The following is a 21,478-nucleotide window of genomic DNA, read 5'->3' as shown; positions in this document are numbered from 1 at the left end:
TCAGGAGAGTGGAGGTCTCAGAGATGAAGGGAGAGTGGGACCATCAGGCTTCAAAGATAGGCCATCGGCAGCATCTAACTACCTTGCCCCAGGGCCACTGCTTTGGAACCCCCACCCACTTTTGCAAGGCTCCAACTGAGCAAATACCTCAGTCAGCTCGCACCCTCTGGGGACAAGACAGGTGTTGGGGGGCACCTGCCATTCTGTGTGCCCACAACTTCGGGGCTGCCACCCACTTCCTTCCCCCATCAGGGACATACTCTCAGTCACTGGGAGTCTGGAATCACACAAGAGATCCCCATCTGGAGACTTAAAGAAACTGTTCCTGCCCTTCAGGCAGGTTAGCAGTCTCAACCCCACATTAAATCACATGCCAAACACCCACCACCCTTTTGTCTAAAGGGACTGCTGGGCCTTGACTGGCTTTATTACAGGTCCTGGCTTTGGACCACCTCCCTCGCCCCTGTACTGAGGGCCCCACCTGGTTGATTCGATCTGCAAACTCCAGCAGTGGATAAGTAAGCAGCTGGCCCAGCGTTAGGAGTTCTATAGTTTGGAGACTGCCCAGCCCAAGGGCTGGAGGTAGAGAAAACAAGTCAGAGCAACACCCAGTATGTGTGGCAGAGTCCAACCCATATCCCATATCCCAGAGCCCAGCCCAGCCCAGCCCAGCTCAGACCCCAGATAGCAGATCTCAGAGCACAACACAGAGCCAACAGCTTAGAACCCAAGGTCTAGAGCACAACTCAGAGCCCAGAGCTAAGGCCCCAGCCCAAGCCCAGCCACCATCAGCAGAGAGGAGGTAGTAAGGGAAGTTAAAAATTTTTGTCCCAGTTAAGGAAAAGAAATTGAAATATGTGGGAAAGGTAGGGAGAAACTTGGGGAGGAAAGGTGTTTCCAGCAGGAGCAGCAGGAAACTGAGTTGCTGCATCGCTCTAACCTCACATGTTTCCCTTTCCCCCTCCTCTGACATTAACCAAACATACCACGCAGGAGACACTGGCAGTTGAGGCTCTGTGGGTGGAGGCTGCCCAGCTTAGTGAGCAGGGGCAGGTAGCTGCGAAACTCCCCCAGGATGCGCATGCAGTGCTGCAGCACGGGGCTGTGCAGCTCCAGGGTTGTGCTCATCCGTGCTGCCTCTGTCAGCCAGCCCTCTGTCTTCTCCTGGGCCATAGCTGGGCTGAACTGCAGGGAGAAGGGCTCACTGTCAGCTTGAGACTCTTCCCCTCCCCCACCACTGTAGTCCTCCACTCCCAGTCAAGAGCTCCAAGGAAGGGTGTCAGCACCTTGGCAAAAGCCATGCACTTCCACTCGCTGATGTTTTCGGAGATGACTCGGTACAGGTGCCATATGCGCTGCTGCTGCACAATAGGACGTGTCCCACAGATTGGCAAGGGCACAGGAGTCTCATCCTCTGTGGGGGAGGGCTGACTTGAGACCTGGGCTACTTGCAGTGTTGGGAGGGGGGTGGTGGAATGATCAGTCAAGAGCCCATAATGACAGAAGGTAGGGTCCAGAAAGTGATGGTTGGGGGTGGGGGAGGTGGAGTTCCAAATTGTTTGGCTCAACAATGGAGGTGGGGTTAATCCAAGGAACAGTTATTCCAAGGAAAGACCATCTGGGAAAATGTGACGGCAGTGAAAGGGAAGAGTTCCTCTTTAATTAGTCTCCATCTCATCCACTCCATTCTAGTGACACTGGACTCTTTACCATGGCTGAGATGCACCAGATATGCACCCTCCTGCTAAGGGCCTTTGACTAGCAGTCTATTCTTTCTGGAACACTCTTCCTTCAGAGAATCACATGGCTCATGCCCTCACCAGCTTCAAGTCCTTGTTCAAACAAACAGCATCTTCTTTTTTTTTTTTTTTGAGACAGAGTCTTGCACTGTTACCTGGGCTGGTGTGCAGTGGCGTGATCTCGGCTCACTGCAACCTCTGCCTCCCGGGTTCAAGTGATTCTCCTGCCTCATCCTCCCAAGTAGCTGGGAATACAGGCGCACACCACCATGTCTGGCTAATTTTTGTATTTTTAGTAGAGACAGGGTTTCACTATGTTGGCCAGGCTTGTCTCAAACTCCTGACCTCATGATCCGCCCGCCTCGGCCTCCCAAAGTGCTGGGATTATAGGCATGAGCCACCGCGCCTAGCCGGACAGCACCTTCTTAATGAGGCCTATGCAGGCTATCTGGTTAAAAATTCCTAGCTACCCTTCCTGGCATTTTCAACCCCTCTTACTCTGTTCTATTTTTTTTTTTTCTCTATCACTTATCACTTTCTTATATACTACAGAATTTGGTTATCATCATTGTTTATTGTCTTTCTCTCCCAACTAGAAGTTTGGGTCCATTAAGAAAAGCGTTTTATCATTTGTTCACTGATGTACCTCAAGCCTAGTGTACACAGCAGTCTCTCAACAAATATGTGTTGAATGAATGAATGAATGAATGAGCGAATGAACTGTCAGCCCAAAAGAAAGTTCAGCAAGATGAATATAAAAAAGATCTGGCCCACATAGAGGACCTGTCATGTTTACCTCCGGCCATTATCCTCCACCCCTTCATCTCACAGGGTACTACATTAGTTCTTAATCAGTTACTTACAGTCAGTTGTGAGATAAGTGTCAATAGGAATTTATAATTAACAATAATTATAATATCGAGGTTTGCAATTTACTTAAAAGACAACAGATATCTCATTAACTTGAACTCCAGTTTACTTTCTTGAGTGGGACAACAAGTGATAGAGTCACACCCAAATGCTGGGCCTCATGCATCTTACACATGTGCACATCATCCATTTTGGAGATCTCAGAATATTAAAAAGCTGGAATCACTAGGCTATCAAACCTCTGATCTGACAAAAAGTAAAATGACAGTAAATCTAAACTCTTCCAGTCTTTGTCTAAACTCAAAGATATGGCTAGAGTCCCATACAATCTTTGACAGCAGTTGTTTCAACATCAAATATTGGACAAATAAACAACTTCATCTGTAAGAAAGAGCAGAGGTGATATCTCCAAACACATGAAAAGATAAAGACAAACTGGGGATTAAGAGCAAATGTCCTTTGACGGACATTTTGTGATATCTACTTGATAATTTCCATGCATTTTAAAACTTTTTATCTGAAAATGAGTTCCAATCTTCAAAGTTGTAGGAAAAAGTAGTAAAAAAAAAAAAATTGTGTACCTTCTATCTTCCATAGGTATAGATATATATCTATACTGTTTATCTTTGCCTTTTGTTGACATTTTACCCATTTGCTTTATCATTTGCATTCACATGCTCTGTGCATGGGCATGTGTATGCACATATACACACAATTTTTTTTTCTGAACTATTTAAGGGCAAGTTACATAAATACTCAAGTATGCATTTCCTAAGAGTAGGGATATTCTTTTATATAACCACAGTGCAATTCCAAATTTCATATATTATATTGATACAATATTTTAATCTACTGTCCATATTTCAGTTTTGTCAGTTGACCTAATAATGTCCTAGATTGCATTTTTTGCCTCAATTATAGCATCTGGTCCAGGGTCAAGCACTGCATTTGTCATGTCTCTTAGTTTCTTTTAATCTGAAACATTTCCATAGCCTTTCTTTCTTTTGTAACAGACATCTTTGAAGTATACAGTCCCCTTTTGCCATTTTTTTGTTCATAGAAAGTTCCTCATGTTGTGTTTTTATGGTTTTTAAAAATGATACTTATTCTCAGCTGGACTACTACATAAGTGATATTGTATCCTTCTCCAGTATCACATCCGAAGGCAGATGATGGTCCTATGTCCTTCATTGGTGATGTTAATTTTTAATCACCTGGTCAAATTATTGTCTGATTTCTCCACTAATTGTTGTTTCTTTTTCTTTTTCTTTTTTTTTTTTTTTTTTACAACAAATAAGTGATCTCTGGGAGAAACTCTCTAAGACAGTGCAAATATTCTGCTCCTCATCAAATTTGCCCTAGATTTGGCATCTGTTGATCCTTATCTGATCTGGTAATTACCATGATGGTTGCAAAATAATAATTTTCCCACTCCAGCCTTCCTTCCACATTTACCAGTCAGCTCCTGGCATTTTACTGTAAGCATGAGTCCTCATTTCTCTCTCATTGATTTATCTATTTATTATTACTATGCATAATAAATGCCTTTACTTCAGTAGCTTAGAATTTATTATTGTACTTACTTTGGTGATCAAATTGTTCCAGATTTAGCCAGTTGGTATCCCTTCTGAATCCTTGTGATATGCTCCCATCACTTTTTAAAACACTTTAATACTTTCTTACTTTCTGGTATAAAACGACACTTTAGGTTCATCTTGTACCTACCCTGCCACAGCCCTGGAATCATCCATTTCTCTAAGGCGCTCTGGTTCCTTTTAATGGGGAATGGTATTAGAAACTAAGACCTGAGCACAATGTGGCTTCTTGCTACTGGGGTTTCTTTGCTTCATGTCCTCTTCAGCAGATAGAGATAGCAAATATGTGCACATGTATATACACATAAACACACAGTTACATGCGTATACATGTGTACATAAGCATGCATACACATGCAAAATGTGTGTTTTAAAATGCAATAGAAATACAAAGTGATACCATAGGAAATGGAAGCTTATAAAACAAGCTCACAACATTTTTCCAGAACTCAGAGAAAAAGAATAAAGGAATGAGTGATGATAAAGAAGATAAAAGCAATGAGTGAGAGAGATTCAGTAAATCCAACATACATATAAGAATTCTGGAAGGAAGGCCAGGCGCAGTGGCTTACACCTGTAATCCCAGTGCTTTGGGAGGCTGTGGCAGAAGGACTGCCTGAGTCCAGGAGTTCAAGACCAGCCTGAGCAACAAAGTGAGTCCTCATCTCTACAAAAAATACAAAAATTAGCCAGGCATGGTGGCACACACCTGTAGTCCCAGCTCCTCAGGAGGCTGAGGTGGGAGGATTGCTTGAGCCTGGGAGGCTGAGGCTGCAGTGAGCTGTGATCATGAAACTGCACTCTAGCCTGAGATCCTGCCTCAATTGTTTGGTAATGGCTCTTATATTTGCTCTGGTCTCCTTCCAGAGCCCACAGAGTTCTTTAAGAACAGAAGGGAACCAGCTTACCTGCACTACTGTATGAAAGAATTGAGACCAATAGTTCTGTCCTGGCCTCCTCCTGTGTGTTAGTGAGGCCCTCAGTAGCCTCTCTCTATACCACACTGGCTGGAGGAAGTGATCTGCTACAGCATCAAGACCTACTCTTATTTGGGGCCTGCTGCCCGGTGTAGGACTGTGTTGAACAGGGCTACAAAAAGGCTAAGTTCTATAAGGAGAACTTACATTTCTCCCGCACGTGCTTTCAGCCCCTGACCCCATCACATTCTGATGGAACATTCACTTGTTTGCCTTCCTTATCAGACTGTGAGCCCCCATACCCCCACCCTAAGCACAACACCTGCCATGGTCAATATATGATGTTTTTGTCCTGAAATTTTCATTTATAAAAGACACCAATGAAGGTGTGTGATTCCCAAGGCTTGCTTGGGGTCATACAGGACACAGAACCCTGAGTTCCAACTCTTATTTCAGTTGAAGGGTCTATCACAGAGTGATAATGGAGGGTGCGGGGATCCTCAGTACCAGTGAAGATGGCATAGGCGTGGTGCAGTTCACTGAGGTCGCTGACTGTGTTCTGGAACTGACGCTCTAGGGAGACGAGCTGGTGCTCAGTACTCCTCTGATCTTGTGTGGGGTCCATAAAGGGACCGGAGAGGGCCTTCGCAAGCAGGCCTTCCAGCTCTGCCAATGCTGCTGCCATCAGCTGCTGCAGCTTGGGCATAATGGCATGTCGCTTGCTGAGCAGGAACTCTGAAGCCTGGCTTTTCTCAAACTGAAATGCCTCCCACATATCCAGAAGCTGTGGGGCAAGCAGAGGGCAGTGGAGTAGATGTGGTTGTGGGGGAGGAGGGCAGGGAGGGATGGGTGACTCCCCGAATTGCCTTCTCACCGAGATGTCCAGTGCTTCATTCTCAGCACTAAAGAGGCTAAAGTGGTTGCGGATGAGTTCATGGAGTGCCCGTACGTATTCCATTCGCTCCTCCAGCTCGACGTACTGTTCATTGGCTTCATTCAACTGCAGGAATTACAGCATGAGACCAGCAGCCCCACAACCCCATGTACCTCTTTGGTCCCATCCCCAAGGGGAACTCCCACCTTTTGGAGTGAAGTCTCCAGACCCAGTTGCAGCCTTGTAATCAACTGGAATCAGGGGCAATCTCTCCTGAGGGATCTCTCCAGAGGGATCAAATCTCTCTCTGACCCAGATCTCTCTGGTGAAGGGTCCACTTCTCACCCACCACCCCATTACCTTGATGACAAGGCAACAATTTTCTATCTGACTGTCACAGAGAGCACAACTCTCTCATCACACCAGGGCCTCCCTGTGACATGAGGAACCTGAGGGCCACATGGACAGGGTAAGAATTAGCAAGGGTAGATCTCTTAGGTGAGCACAGTTTAAGAGCATCAAGCCCTGCTGGGAGCTCAGCAGAGACCTGAAGAGAGTGTGCTGAGCTTTTGAGCAGGATGGGCCCTGAATAAACTGGGAAGGATGGATGGGGAGAGCCCACCTTCTGGGTGCACTGTGCGATGGCATGAATATCTGAGTTGATGGTTCGGAAGATATGCATGAAATCTGTGAGCTCTGTCATGAGTTGTTGACTGAGGTTCCAGCACTCATTTTGCACGTGTGCAAGAATGTCCTTCCTTATGCTGTTCAGCTTGGATTCTGGAGACAGGAGAGTAAGGTGTGAGGGGATGCATAAAAAAGAAGGGGTTCTGGGGACAGTGCTGTGGTCCAGAGTGGGAGTAGGCTGAATGGCAGGTCAGACCATGAATTATCTCATTTAATGCTTGTTGAATCCCTGCTCAATGTCCAGTCAGCTGCTATGCACTGGGGACTGTGCTCTATACTGGTAGACAAGAGCAAATGAATGAGACAGAAAGTTTCCCCACCCTGAAAAGCTCATAATATGAGGCAGAGACAGACATACAAATGAGCAATCACAAATCAGTGTGATAAATCCACTGTGAGTGCCTGGAGCCTTCAGCCAATATAGCTAAGAGGTGGCAGTGCCGGGGGGTATCCTAAGAAGGCTGGGCAAGGCCCCTTCAGAGAAGGGAACACTGGAGTTGGATGTGTTGAGTATTAATTCTCCAAAAAGATGAAACAGTGTGTGCAACAGTATGGAAATGACATGTTTGTGAATAGCAGAGTACCCTAGCAGAGATAAAAGTATTCTGGTTTTGGAGTCTTACTGTCCTTGCTCTAGAAGAAGGGGACCAAGAAGGTAGTATGATCTGCCTTTTGTTTTTAAGGATTAAAGTAAAGAAAGTCTCAGGTGGATAAGGGGCTAGAAAGTAATCCTGGAAGCTGCCCTTGGCAGTATGAACAACTTTATTATCTCAGAGGGCAGGGATAACACCCATATGGTACCTCATAAAATCTAAGATCTCGTTGTAAGAAGCACCATTATTTTATATACCACTAACAAAGAAAAAACTGATGCCATCTAAACTCTAACACATCTTCAATCATGAGACACCTTTAAAGTTCAGAGATGTTAAAATATGCACAGAATAGGAAAAATACAATATAGAAATATGGTACACCAAATAGAGTGCTTTCTACATACCAGACACTATTTCAAGTACTTTAATTATATTTTATCCTCACAAATTCCCTTTGAAGTAAATACTATTATTTTACAGATAAGCAAACTGAAGCTCAGAGAGGTTATGTCACTTGATCAACATCACACAGTGGCAGAGCAAGGATTCAGACTCAGGCAGCATGGCTCCACTTCATTATATTTTAAATATAAACATGTTTATGTTATAAATATAAATGTAAACATAAAAATATATGTTTATAAAAAGTATTTAAAAATATATTTTATGTTATGTGCAAAGTAAACTGACCGATCCTCTATTAGCATCTCTGCAACTAGAAAGTAAAATAGTGAGTTTGGGGGACAGATAATTGAGACATACTGGGTATGTCACTTTCAGAGACTTGGAGGAGGTAACCAAGATGACTGGGTACTAAGACCTGAGATTAAGAAAACCTGCGGCCGGGCGCGGTGGCTCACGCCTGTAATCCCAGCACTTTGGGAGGCCGAGGCGGGCGGATCACGAGGTCAGGAGATTGAGACCATCCTGGCTAACACGGTGAAACCCCGTCTCTACTAAAAATACAAAAAATTAGCCGGGCGTGGTGGCGGGCGCCTGTAGTCCCAGCTACTTGGGAGGCTGAGGCAGGAGAATGGCGTGAACCCGGGAGGCGGAGCTTGCAGTGAGCTGAGATCGCGCCACTGCGCTCCAGCCTGGGCGACAGAGCGAGACTCCGTCTCAAAAAAAAAAAAAAAAAAGAAAGAAAACCTGCTGAGAGGAAGCCTATTGAGGGACAACCTATATCAAACAGAACATGAAGATCTAAACTCATCCTTTTTCACACTGTCCCTTTGGAACATAACAGTAACTAGGCCATTGCAATGCTGCCACGTTTTTTTGTTTGTTTGTTTGTTTTTTTATGGTGCTGCTTTTGGACCAGTAGCAACAGGCAGATGAAGGCAGATGGGAGCTCAACAGTGACACCGTATGGTATAAAGGAGCAATGCATTGATAAAATACCAGGACTCCTTGGGATGAGAAGCTGGAGATGGATAAAAACAGATTTAAGAGATACTTAGGGGGCAGAAGAATGACAAGGATTTGGTGACAGGTTGGATGTAGTAAGGTCAAGGAGAGGGAGGAGTAAAGGGTGACCCCAAGTTTCTGGTGAAGCTAATTCGTCAGAGTGTATAATTACGCCATTCGTTGTTCAAGGGAGTTCAGGAAGAAGAGAAACAACAGAGTTAAGTCAGAGGGTTAGATAAAATTAGATCAGCAAGAAGGATGAGAGTAGATACAAGGGGATAAGGTGAAATAAAAAAATATTAAGCACCTACTGCATGCCACACTCAATGCTAAGAGTATTGCAAATAATATCTCACTTAATCATCCTTACTATAACCCTGTGAGTGACTGTGTTATCATGCCCAGCTTACAAATAAAGATACTAAAACACAGTAATCTGAAGTTACAAAGCAAGTGAAAAACAGAGACAGGGTTCTAAATCCAGTGCTTATTTCTCTCCACCTGCTTCTCTTAAAGAGACTAGTTGGTCCTGGATTGAGGATCAAGAAGCTAACAAACTAGAACAACAATAAGCTTTCTCAGCAGCAGTGAAGTAAAGCCTGACCAAAACACGGCCAGAGAGAAGACAAAACAATCAAAGGTCCTCCCGGTTCCTGCCTTGCCCGCCTGAACCCCCTGTACAAGAGCAGGGAGTTTTAGTGGCCCATTTGATACCTAATGATACATGTGCTTTCATCTGTTGAGAGCCAAGACAGGGAAGGCTAAGCAAGCAGGGCATACAAGCAAACTCTTTCCAGGCCCCAGTGGCTTCTAACCTTCATAAAGAAAGCAGGCCTGGGAAGCCATGGGTCCAATAGAATCTAGTCTTCACAGGAAGTAGATACTATTGGCTATTGCCATCCTTGAGGCTAGGTGAGGAAAGATAACAACCTCCATATTTCCTAAAAGAACAAATCACTGGCTTCCAAATCTACCCCATTGTGAGCCTCTCTATGGCGAACTCCTAGGCTGAGGCACTAGCTAGTACACAATAGCATGAGATATCCTTCCCATGGGAAGGCAGAAAGAAAAGAGGATAAAAGACTAGGTCATAAGCCAGATTTCTCAGAGACCCAGGGATACCAACAATTGGGCGTTGAACTAGTAGGGGTAGAAGTGGCAAGAGGAGGGAACCTGAGATGAGTTGAGGAGAAAATGGATAGTAGAATGGTCTTGAGCCCCACTTTCCACATAGAACTTTGGGAAAGACCACCTTTTAGGGTGTCCCTTGCTAACATGAAACAGTCACAGCAGAGTAGAAATCATACTGTTATGTGTTGTAGTGAAAAGAGGGGCAGATATAATGCTTACCAGTTTCCCACAACTCCCAAATGGCAGGGGATATAGATGATAGCAGAGAATTGATAGCCAGTGGCCTAGATGAAGTTCCTGTGTTGAGGGACTAGGGACCCTGAAGCAAAAGCCATGGGGGTAGCCAGCCTAAGACAGAGACTGGATGAAGGATTCACTAAAACCCCAAGGATCAGCTATGCCAGCAAATGTTAAGACAAGGACAGGTCAGCAAAGACAGACACTCCAGGTCCCTATTAGTCCAAGAAAACACATCGCAGCTCTACCAGCCCAGGACACAGCAGCACCAGAAGCAGCAATGTCAGGAGGGCAGAGACCAGGCAAGGATGTATTACACCTCAGAAGCCAGCCCACCGGCCTTCCCAGTACAGGTGGCACCTTGGGAAGGAAAAGGGAGGAAAAGACATTTGAAAGTAAAAACAACCCAGAACTACAGTATAAATTTTCAATTGCCCAGATACCCCAAATAGACTGAATCAGACCAAAAGTGACTGCTTTAAATGAAAGGAGCTTTCTTTAATTGGAAAGGTTACATTCTTTCACTACCAGTAGAAGTTAGGACTACAGAGTAAGACAAGCTCAGTTAGAGTAGCTTTTTACATATGCAAATCGTAGTATAAATTTCACTCAGCTACATGCAGAGAGAAGGCACCCTAGATCCCAAGAATCTCTGTAAAGACACTGAGCTTAGTAGCCCAAGCACAGGAACATGATTCCTAAGGAATACAGGGTATGAGAGGCCGGCCTTTGCAGTGAGCATAGCTTTGATGGCAAAGGAAAGGGCCTGGGACCTCGGGCTTTGGAAGGCTTCATAGGTCCAATAAGAGGCCTGCACCGAAGGTCTCCGGAGGACATTCCAGGACCAAGGCAGGCCATGTGAATAGACATACAGAAAAGGGAAGGAGGAGAGGGAAGAGAAGCAGTACTCACCCATCTCTGCCTGTACATCATGGCAGCTAAGTAGCAGCAACCTGCCTTTTGTGAGCAACTCGATAGGCATACTGGAGACACGGGCCTGCCAAACATTTAGGCGGCTCACCAGCGTCACGTAGTTCTTGATGGGACCACCTCTCATGTCTTCCAGCTTCTGAGGCCCCCAGGATTGCAGGAATTCATAAATGCCTGTTATCCAATGATGTTCCCTGCAGAATTCCCGCACCTCGCACAGCACACCCTAAGGGCAGACAAGGTGTTTAGGGCAGAGGCATGTGGCTATAATGGGAATTGGTGGGCATCGCCCTATCCCTTAAACCACTGTTCTCACCTCCAGCAGCACCTGTTGTATATTCAGTGCCTGCTGGATCTGAGGGTTGTTGTCCAGGTCTTCCTCCAGCTGCTTATAATTGCGGGGGAAGTATTGGCCCCGCAGCCGATATCCGCGGACCTCCAAGGTACCAGCAATTGGGTGAGACTTCCAGGGCCACACCAATCCCACATTCGGGCCACAGAAGATGCTCACAGCATCGCTGGGCTGCCCCTGGAACTTGGGCATCAGAAATTCGGCTTTTGAGTCCTCCTCTTCATCTTCTTCTAGTGGAGCACATGCCATAATTGTCCGTGAGTACCCTCCAGAGCCCACAAACAATCTTCCTTTCTCCTTGCCCTCAGTGTGTACACACACACACACACACACACACACACACATTCGCTGCTCATGAGTGAGTTAACACATACATCTATATCACAAACGTAAAATACTAGACCCATGGAGGGGATTTATTAGTTAGGGTTCATGTGCAAATAACATAATTTACTCTAGCTAGTCTAAGCAGGGAGGGACTTATTACAGAATATTAAATGGGTTGCAGAATAATAGGAGAGCTAAAATACAAAACCACTCAAGGTTGAGCATCTAGGGCTGTGTGCTGCCTGGCAAAATGGGATATCACTGTTACACCATCAACTACAAAACACACTGCCTCTGCTATGATCCACAGAATGGATGGCATATGCCCTGACTCTTTCCCCCTCTTAATTCAATTCTGAATCAAAGTCTTTTGTAGATCTAACTGGTGGATCCTAAATTGTATATGACACCTAGCTGCAGGTGAGTCTGGGAAGTGTAGTTTGTAGTCTCTGGCATCTGCAGAACAGAGGAGTTGCTGGGAAGGAATATCGAACATGCCAGTCCTCAGTTATCTGTCTTAAAGAATATTCTTGAACCTAGCCACTCATTAACTCTTTAGGAACTGGTTAATTGACAAGTTTAGTATTTGTGTTAAAACTTCGCACAAAATAAAGGAAAGAATTAAAATGTTCAGAATAAGAGCCATACTATCCACACCCAAACCCTGTAGTACTCCTAGCTGATCTCTTCTCTTCTCCAACTGTACTCACTCTCTAGGAAATCTCATCCAGCTTTATGGCTGTAAGTACCATATATTTGCTCCCAAATTTATCTGTAGCCCAGATCTCTCACTTAACTCCAATCCCATTTAAAGAACTGCCTACTTCACTTCTCTATCTGGATGTCTAACATGCACCTCAAATTTAACAGAGCCAAAATGAACTCTAATTCCTCCCCGCCAAAACTGCAGTCTTCCAACTTCAGTAAATGGAAACTCTGTTCTTCCAGTTTCTCCAGTCAAAATCTTTATAGTCACCTTTGACTCTTTTTCACATACAACACATCCCCCCATTTAAAAATCCTGTTGTCGTTACTTTAAAAATATATCCAGAATCCACCAATTCTCACCACATTGACCACCACCTGCCCTCCTCCCCCAGCCCAAGTCACCATCATCTCTTACTGCATTATTGCAAAAGCCTTCTAACTTTTCTCCCTGCATTGGCCCTTGCCTCCTATACTTTACAGTCTCTGCTCCATGTAAGAAAAAGAATCATCCTTTAAAAAAATGCCAGAAGGGATTCTGAGAAGATGATGGCAATGGCAGCATCATTTTGAAATCTCCCCCAAATGCCCATGTAAAAATGACAGAACAATTAGATAATAAAACCAAAAACACAAGGATAGCGTTTTTTAACAAATGAGGGCAAGGGATCCTCACAGATCCTAAAATACAAGTAGGTGGGGTCAAACCATCTGCAACCTCAAAACACACATGGCATCACCATTTGTGATGAATGATGCAGAGGGAAACAATGAAGCAACAGATGGACCTAAGAATAAGAAAACCCCCAAACAGTCATCAAGCATTTACTGGGAGGCAGAGGGCCCATTTCAGAACAGCAGGTAAAACTGGAAGGGGGTCTTACCCCCTCCAAGAACAGGCGAGGAAAGGTCTTTAGAAGCTTAAGTAATCTATGCCCTGTGTACTCTTGAAACCAAACAGTCAGGGCTCCCTTTTGGGACAGAGCTCGTCATGGAGAAAATGCTGGGAGTAGAATAAGGATTGAGCAGCAATAGAGAAAAAGGAAAAGTCTAGATGAAGGTAGGGGAGGGAAACCAGAAAACCTCAGAAAGTAAGCCATCTTTTTTTTTAATACAGAAAAACAATAGAAAGTGAAACTGAGAGGTTAGAAAACTATTTTGAACCAAGTCTTCTTTTGAAAGTTAAGAAAAGCTAAAATTTCCAGTTTTCTATGAGCAGTAGAAAAGTATCAATATCAAACCCCATACCAAGCTTTTATAAGAAAAAAACAAAGCGAGGCATAGAATAAATCCCCAGAGACAATGAAAACATGTCAAAAACCAGAGCAAAACTATAGCCTATTTCAAAACAAGCTAAAAGACAATAGAAAAATGATAGAAGTCATGAGAGGACACATATCAGAATTAGAAAAACTCAGAAATTATGTGACAGAACTATGGAAAGAATTATAAATGAAAGAAAAAACAATTTCATAATGGAAATTTAACTAAAATGGGACATAAGAGCAAACAAACTCGACAGATAATTTCTCAAGAAAAATAGAAGGTAAAATAAGGGTAATTATACAACTAAAAAGGAAATAAACAATTTTAAAGATTTCAAGAGAAAGGGAAAAATATTGGGGATGGGTGGTAAGGATCTAATGTATCAGTAACAAGATTCCCCCAAGAAAAAAACAAAGCAAGGGAAGAGAACAAATATTAAAAACCGTAATTCAGAAAAATTGTTCTGAAATTTAAAAAAAGATATAAAGCCACATTTTGAAAGAACATACCTGAGAATCCTTCCCCAGAATGTTCAATACCAACACATATTCTAACAAAAATAACTAGATTTCAATAAAAAAGAAAAAAAATCTAGGCAAAAAGAACAAGTGATTTTGTAAAGCAAATAAAATTAGACTATCAAAGGCTTTTTGATAGCAACTCATAATGTCCTAAGAAAACATAGTAACATATTTAAGATACACAAAGGAAAAAAGTATAAGCCAACAACTTTATATCCAGCAACACTAACTTTCAAAAGGTGCAAATTGTTATCAACATAGAAGAACTTCAGAATTTTGTCCCTACAAGCCCTTCCTGAGGAATTTAGTAAAAAGTGACCTTCAGACAAATAAAATTACTAGAAAGACATCAACACAAGGGCTGCTAGTGGGCTTAAAGATATTGTTACTTACAGAACTAAGATTAAGTGAGGGATAGAAGGGAAAGAGTATAGTATGAAATGATGATGTAGAGAATGCTGGTGATTCTCTTGCTTGCCAGGTGGACAGAGCCTACCTGAAGAATGGAACTCTGAAGGTACATTGGTTGATTACTCAATAGCTATTCCCTTCTCCCTTCCTCTATTGTTGTAGAACCATCTTCCATGAGACACTGAGAATGTCAGCCATTTGATTTCCTAGCCTATCTTACAGCTAGAGGTAGACAGATGACGCAGATTTTGATGGTGAGATGTAAAAGTGAGTCTGATGGGGAGTTTCCGGAAAAGATTCCTTTTCCTGGCAAAAAGTGAGAGTCAGACACAGAGCTCTCTTGTTAACCTTGCCTCTCCTTTTCTGCCTGATTTTGCTTGAGAATGGGATGCTTGACATTGCAGCTTGTCTTGCAACTATGAGGCAACAAGCCTGAGAATGAAAAAACAAAAAGACGAAAACCACTTTATTGTGGCCTCCTCTGCCACACATAACTCTCTTACAGAATCTGCTCTTAAATATAGCTAAAAGCAGGAAAGAGTGATGGAAAGATACAAAGAACCTGGTACTTGATGACCACTTTTGAGCCACAGAACAAACTCTGGAAGCACCTACTTCAAGACTTCTTGTTTTGTTTTGTTTTATTTTGTTTAGGCCACTGTAGCTGAATCTAGCTGCATCATGAATTTTTTAGTTATAGGTGTGTACGTAGTTTTGAGTTAAGATTACTTAATCCAAAATCAACCCCCATACTCAGGCCCATATAATAGACGTTTATAGCCAAACACAAGCATAGCTGAAGACTGCAACCTCCCCCACCATACACAACCTTCTAAGAGGATCTGCCCTTGCCTATAGCTAAAAGCCAGTTATTTTGCACCATGACACATCCCCTTGCCATAGCTTATGAATAAATCATGCAATCTACAGGAGAAGCTGAATCAATCATACTCCTTGTCTTGAAGTTTGAACTAAATCAGTCTCACGGACAGGAAAACTCAAATATCATATAAAGTCAAGGATGGAGTTGGTGTCATAAAAAGTTTAAGTTATTTGAAAGAAGTAGTTATAAGGGAACAGAAAGTCCAAAGGAAGCAGAGATAACTGATCTCAGGAATCAGGGCAGAGGAACTGGAAAGATACACAGAGAGAAGAGATGAAAAAAAGGATAAGCAGAAATTTGAGAGACAGGGGTTCTCTTCCTGATATTCTACTTTCAAATTCTGTGAAGATGGGTGCTGTTACTTCTTCTCTACCTTTGAATTTAGTAATTGTCTGTTTTGTGAGCTCCAAAATATAAGACAAGCTTGAAGAGCAGTGATTCTAGGTGCCAAGACCTATGAGAGTGCTCAGGCAATATGGTGCTATACAAAGTCAATTGTGATTCCAAGCAATGGAAAGAAAAGCTAGTCTATTTTTAATGGAATTTGGTAAAAGAGCATACCAACAAAACAAAACAAAAATCACTAACTTCATAGCCAAGGTAAGAATGAAATAAACTTTGCTTATAATGAGAAAATTTTTTTTTAAATTTTAGATTTGGTATCTCTGTCACCCAGGCTGGAATGCAGTGGTGTGATCATGCCTCACTGCAGCCTCAAACTCCTGAGATCAAGCAATCCTTCCACCTCAGCCTCCTGAGTAGCTGAGACTACAGGTGCACACTACCATGCCTGGCTGATTTGTAAATTTTTTTGTAGAGACAGGGTCTCACTATGTTGCTCACACTGGCCTCAAACTCCTGGCCTCAAGTAACCCTCCCACTTTGGCCTCCCAAAGTGCTGGGATTACAGGTGTGAGCCACTGTGCCTGGCCATAAGAAGAAATTTGAAATCAACTAAATCAAAGGAATGTAATTTACCTGCCATTTCTAAGGGATTTGGGGCTTCAATTGAAAATTTATATGTATTGATATAATACATATGAGTCAACATGGAGTTGAATTTTAAAATATCAATCCAACTTGAAAGGCTTCAATGATACAGATCTTTACTATAGGTTTCCTTGAATGAGTGACTCAGACATTCCACACAGAGCAAAGCTTCTTGTTAAACATATTTATATGACTCCTCATACCTCCAAGGTTGCTTTCTCACAGAGCGGCAAGGAAAAAAAAAATCTTTCCTTCTCTCTCATCTATAAATCTACTCACAGTCACACTGCTTCCCTCTATACTTCCTCTTCCTAGTCCTACTGCTCATACCTCATACTCCAAAGAGACCTTCCCTGTGCAGTCCCCTCGCAAAAATCACAGTTTTCATATTTTTGCATTATATCTCCAAGCTAATTTCAGCCATCCCAACCAAAATGTACATCAAGAGATTATATAATTAAAATTAGGCAATCCTTTGTCTCTTTTCAGTGTAACAGATTTATCTTACCACAAATATCAAAAAGTTATTCCAATCTTGGTAGGATATTGCCATACTAAAGTTTAAGGTTTTTGAATCTGACACCCGACAGATGAGAAAAGTGATTAGCTGATCGTGCCTTCTGAGTTTTGAACTGCAGAAAACTTCCGATAAAATTGTAAGGACATCAAATAGTAACAGTAATACTCTCTTGTTTAGTTGTAAAATGTTCTCTGGAAAATATTGGAGAACACCGTTTAAGACTGGAGAATATGTTGCAACTATTTTATTAATAATATCCTGAGTATTCTTTTAGTGATTAGAATCTAGTCAATGTATACATTTCTATTGGAAAGGGGTTAATTTTCATACTTTTGTGTGTAAGTGGGGCTATTGAAATTATTTTGTAATTTAGTTAAAAGGCCATACAAATTTTGCCTCATTTAAGTAACAGTTTTCTCAGTTGGATGTATGTTTCTTAAAGACTACTATTAGTGTTTTAACTGCTACTTATTTACCTTTATTCAAAATTTATTCCATTTTTTAAACTTTTATTTTAGATTCCGGGGTACATGTGCAGGTTTGTTATATAGGTAAACTCGTATCACAGGAGTTTTTTGTACAGATTATTTCATCACGGTACTAATCCTAGTACCCAATAGTTGTTTTTTCTGTTCCTCTCCTTCCTCTCACCCTCCACCCTTAAGTAGGCTCCAGTGTCTGTTGTTCCCCTCTTTGTGTCCATGAGTTCTCATCATTTAGCTCCCACTTATAAGTGAGAAAAACAGTCACAACAAAAGCAAAAATTGACAAATGGGATCCAGTTAAACTTAAGAGCTTCTGCACAGCAAAAGAAACTATCAACAGAGTAAACAGACAACCTACAGAAGGGGAGAAGATATTTGCAAACTATGCATCTGGCAAAGGTCTGATATCTAGCATCTATAAGGAACTTAAACAAACTTACAAGAAAAAAAAAAACAGCCCCATTAAAAAGTGGGCAAAGGACACGAACAGACACTTTTCAAAAGAAGACATACATGCGGCCAACAAGCATATGAACAAAAGCTCAATATCATGGATCATTAGAGAAATGCAAATAAAAACTTTTTAATTTTTTTAAAGAATTTAAGGACAACAGAACTTCAGTTCTGGCTAGGCACAGTGGCTCATGCCTGTAATCCCAGCACTTTGCAAGGCCAAGATAGGAGGATTGCTTGATGATAGGAGTTCACGACCAGCCTGGGCAACATAGCAAGACCCCATCTCTACAAAAAATTTAAAAATTAGCCAGGCATGGTGGTATGTTCCTGCAGTTCCAGCTACTTGGGAGGCTGAGGCGAAAAGATCACTTGAGCCCAGGAGGTTGAGGCTGCACTACCGCACTTCAGCCTGGATGACAGAGTGAGACCCTGTCTTGAAAACAAACAAACAACAAAAAGAACTTTGGTTTTGATTACTCAATTATATGAATCTGATTTTCCATTCAGATCCTTTTTTTCTTCAAATTTTGTAGAAAAGTTTAAAGAATGGTACTGTGAATACCCTTATCCATCTACTTAGATTCAACAATTATTAACATTTTGTCACATTGCATTATTTGTTTTTCCTTCTATCTTTTCATTCCCCTAAACATTTTGAAGGTAAGATACAAGCATCATGACATTTCACCCCTAAACATACCAATCCGTGTGCTTTTTTAAAAGTAGAAGGGACAACCTAAGACATGGTAGGTGAATATTTTCAGCTTCACTAGAATTTAGAATAAAAATGCAAGAGGTTGTTTTTTGCTCCTTTTAACCATTCAAAAAATACTACAGCATATTTATAACATGAATTAGTACCACATATAATGAGAAAATGCTGTGAAATGTCTGATTTATCGACATATTTAATACTAATAATAGTAAGAAGGCACATCTGTAGCATGTATTTCTATGTGCTGAGCACCATACTAGACATATTATCTCTTTTAATCTTTAAAATAATTCTTCAGGTTAGGTATTTTTGTTATTCCCACTTTGCAGACTAGTAAACTAATGAGTCTGACTCCAGAGCCTTTCTTCTTTCCACAGCACCATGTAAAACAAATATCAATAGTCTCTATCAATTAACCTAAATTTATTTGGAGAAAACAATGTGCCCCAACTGGTGTATAATTTGTAAAAGACACAGGTTCCTTTCAGTGAACCTTTTTGCTCCTTGTCACCTATTCCCTAAAATTAACGTTATGTCTTTAAATCCTCTTAAAGAACAGATAGAAGTTGAATGAGGAAATTAAAAAGTATGGACGAGTCAGATGTGACTGATTGCATTTAATGATTTTATTTGTGACAGCATTAGTATCCTAAATAAGGGAAACGTGAAGATGTGTTTCCACACTGATGGTTAATAAGTGTGAAGACTGATAACCAATAATAATTGGTAACCATAAAATACTTCAATACAATGAATTAATCCATATGAAATGAAAAAGAGCTATATGACATAAAGCAAGTGTTGAGCAAGCAGAGCTCTTCAAACAAGTACAAATTTACTTAGCAATAAAATTCAGTAGTAAATGAAATGCAATTATGGCACTGGAGAAAAACCTCACAGAGTTTGGGATGAACCAGGTTTGGAAGGACAATGTACTCACACTCTTTCATACACCCTCTCATTGCATGCACATACACATAACCACGTGAATTTGTGAGCAAAAACATTCCCTGACCTTTCTACCCACAACACATATGTGCAGTACCCAGGTTAGAGCTGCTCCATCCACACCCAATGCCTGACTCTATAGCCTGGACCTCCTGCCTTCTTCCCATGCCATTCGTACTTGTGCCCTTTCCCTCCTTCAGCCTTCCTACCCCCTGCCTAGGTCTCCCTAAATACCTTCAGAATACAGGGAATCCGAGGAGGTCTTCAGGTCTGCAGACTGCACTACCTTCATGCCAGGATATGGAGAAGGGGCAGAAATGGGAAAGCAATGAGGGATTCAAACCAGGTTGTGAGCTTCTGATTACTCAGAGGATAGGAACTGGGAATTCCCACAGCCAGCTCTCTGCCCAATTCAGAATACCTGCAAGGCAGAGGTCTTGACAGACTGTAGGCCTCCAGTTAGAGTCTGGATCATATTTTCAACACAGGGCACATGAGACAGTTGGCCATGATCATCAAAGACCAGCTGTGATGAGAGAAAGGGTTTCTGCCTTGGGGCCTGTAAAAAAAGGGTCAGGAAAGGTCGAGGGGCTAGATGTCAGTATACATTCCTCAGCATCTGGCCCTGGACTGCCTGCCACCTCCACACATGCCACCCACCACCTCACTTGAAGGATGTTGGCCACAAAAGAGGTTATCTGCTCTTCCAAGACAGAAATGAGGCTCTGACAAATCATGTAGTCGACCAGGCGGGCAAACTTTCCCAGCTGCAGCCACCAGGCCTCTGCTTGCTTCAGCTTGTGCTCCAGTTGCTTGCGCTGTACCCTCTGAAGGTATATGGAGCCTTGGCCTGTCCTGATCCTGTCGCAGTTTTGTACTCGCTCCTGTAGGCCCTGTTGCATGTGGTATGTGTCCTCGTGAACCTGTGAGCATAGAGTGGAAACTCACCAGATAGGGGGATGGAGAGCAAACCAGCCACCCACAAGTCTGTGCAAACTCTCAGGTCTTGGAGTCTGGGACCTAGAACCTAGATATACATATGGAGGGCTCCTTTTGAGTAGAGTTTACCCTACCCCACCCCTTCAAATTTTATTTGACCAGAGAAGATGTGAAATAGGGAACATATATTGAGAGGTCACAATGTGCTAATGTGGTAGGCCAGGCCTGTCTACTGAAAACCCCCAGGGTGGAACTCAAATAGAAAATTTGTGTATGTGTAAATATACAGGTTCACAATGCACAGAAGAGACAAAAAGAAAAAGATGGGATAAATAAGGCTAAACAATAATTTCAGGATATGGACTCTGGATAATAATTAGGCTAGGCGATGTGGCCTGCTGAGTAGAATGATATTGGTTTCTATTATAATAGAAGCTGTTTCTGGGCACTGATACAGACTTTCTATTAGAGGAGAGGGAATGTGGAATAAAAGCCTGGGAGCCTTTTTGTGAGTTCTTTCAGATCTGGGAGGTTCCTCAGCCTATAAAGGCTGCTGACAATTGCCAATGCTCTGGGCTTTTACTGTTGAGGAACAGAGAAGAGGTACCAGAAAGCTATGCTTGGCCAGATGGATCCTTTGTCTTCCCTGCTCTCCTGTTCCTTTTGATGCTCCCTAGAGCTTGTGATTAGAACTGATTGGTTCTGTGAATTGTACTTCTGGTATCCATGAGCTCAAGCCCCAATCTTCTCAGACCCAAGCATAAGACAGTTAAGTCCTAAGCACGGGACATCATATACAAACATGCCCTATGCATATGATGATTTTGTATATGAGACTAAGTGAGATGTTTTCTTCCATGTTCTAACAATACTCCCCAATACCCAGTGCTTCCCACTTCATAACCCTTAGTCCAATGCACCATCATTTTGTTATTTATATAACTCATCCACTACACTGTAAGCTCCTTTAGGAGGCG

At 42.3% G+C, this 21,478-nt stretch overlaps 2 protein-coding genes across 8 annotated transcripts in view; one reads left to right on the top strand and one right to left on the bottom strand.

Moving 5' to 3' along the window:
- DNHD1 (dynein heavy chain domain 1) overlaps positions 1 to 21,478 on the bottom strand; it is a 74,380-nt gene that overhangs the window by 32,249 nt on the left and 20,653 nt on the right. For 3 of the 6 annotated variants that reach the window (XM_054661986.2, XM_063782674.1, XM_063782673.1), the window contains 10 exons: positions 20,231 to 20,485; positions 19,984 to 20,121; positions 19,797 to 19,848; positions 11,300 to 11,565; positions 10,966 to 11,209; positions 6,618 to 6,775; positions 5,629 to 6,121; positions 1,287 to 1,414; positions 987 to 1,185; positions 482 to 576 (listed from right to left, as the gene is read on the bottom strand). In XM_054661986.2, the coding sequence (XP_054517961.2) occupies positions 482 to 576; positions 987 to 1,185; positions 1,287 to 1,414; positions 5,629 to 6,121; positions 6,618 to 6,775; positions 10,966 to 11,209; positions 11,300 to 11,565; positions 19,797 to 19,848; positions 19,984 to 20,121; positions 20,231 to 20,485 (2,028 nt within the window). Of the gene's footprint in view, positions 1 to 481; positions 577 to 986; positions 1,186 to 1,286; positions 1,415 to 5,628; positions 6,122 to 6,617; positions 6,776 to 10,965; positions 11,210 to 11,299; positions 11,566 to 19,796; positions 19,849 to 19,983; positions 20,122 to 20,230; positions 20,486 to 21,478 lie in introns of those variants that run through there. The other 3 variants (XM_063782676.1, XM_063782675.1, XM_063782677.1) reach the window with 3 other exon arrangements.
- RRP8 (ribosomal RNA processing 8) overlaps positions 1 to 21,478 on the top strand; it is a 105,386-nt gene that overhangs the window by 64,391 nt on the left and 19,517 nt on the right. The window lies entirely within an intron of this gene.

The sequence above is a fragment of the Pan troglodytes genome, chromosome 9 (genome assembly GCF_028858775.2).
Source record: "Pan troglodytes isolate AG18354 chromosome 9, NHGRI_mPanTro3-v2.0_pri, whole genome shotgun sequence".
In the NCBI taxonomy this organism is placed as follows: domain Eukaryota; kingdom Metazoa; phylum Chordata; class Mammalia; order Primates; family Hominidae; genus Pan; species Pan troglodytes.
This window is presented reverse-complemented; position numbering and strand designations above follow the sequence as displayed.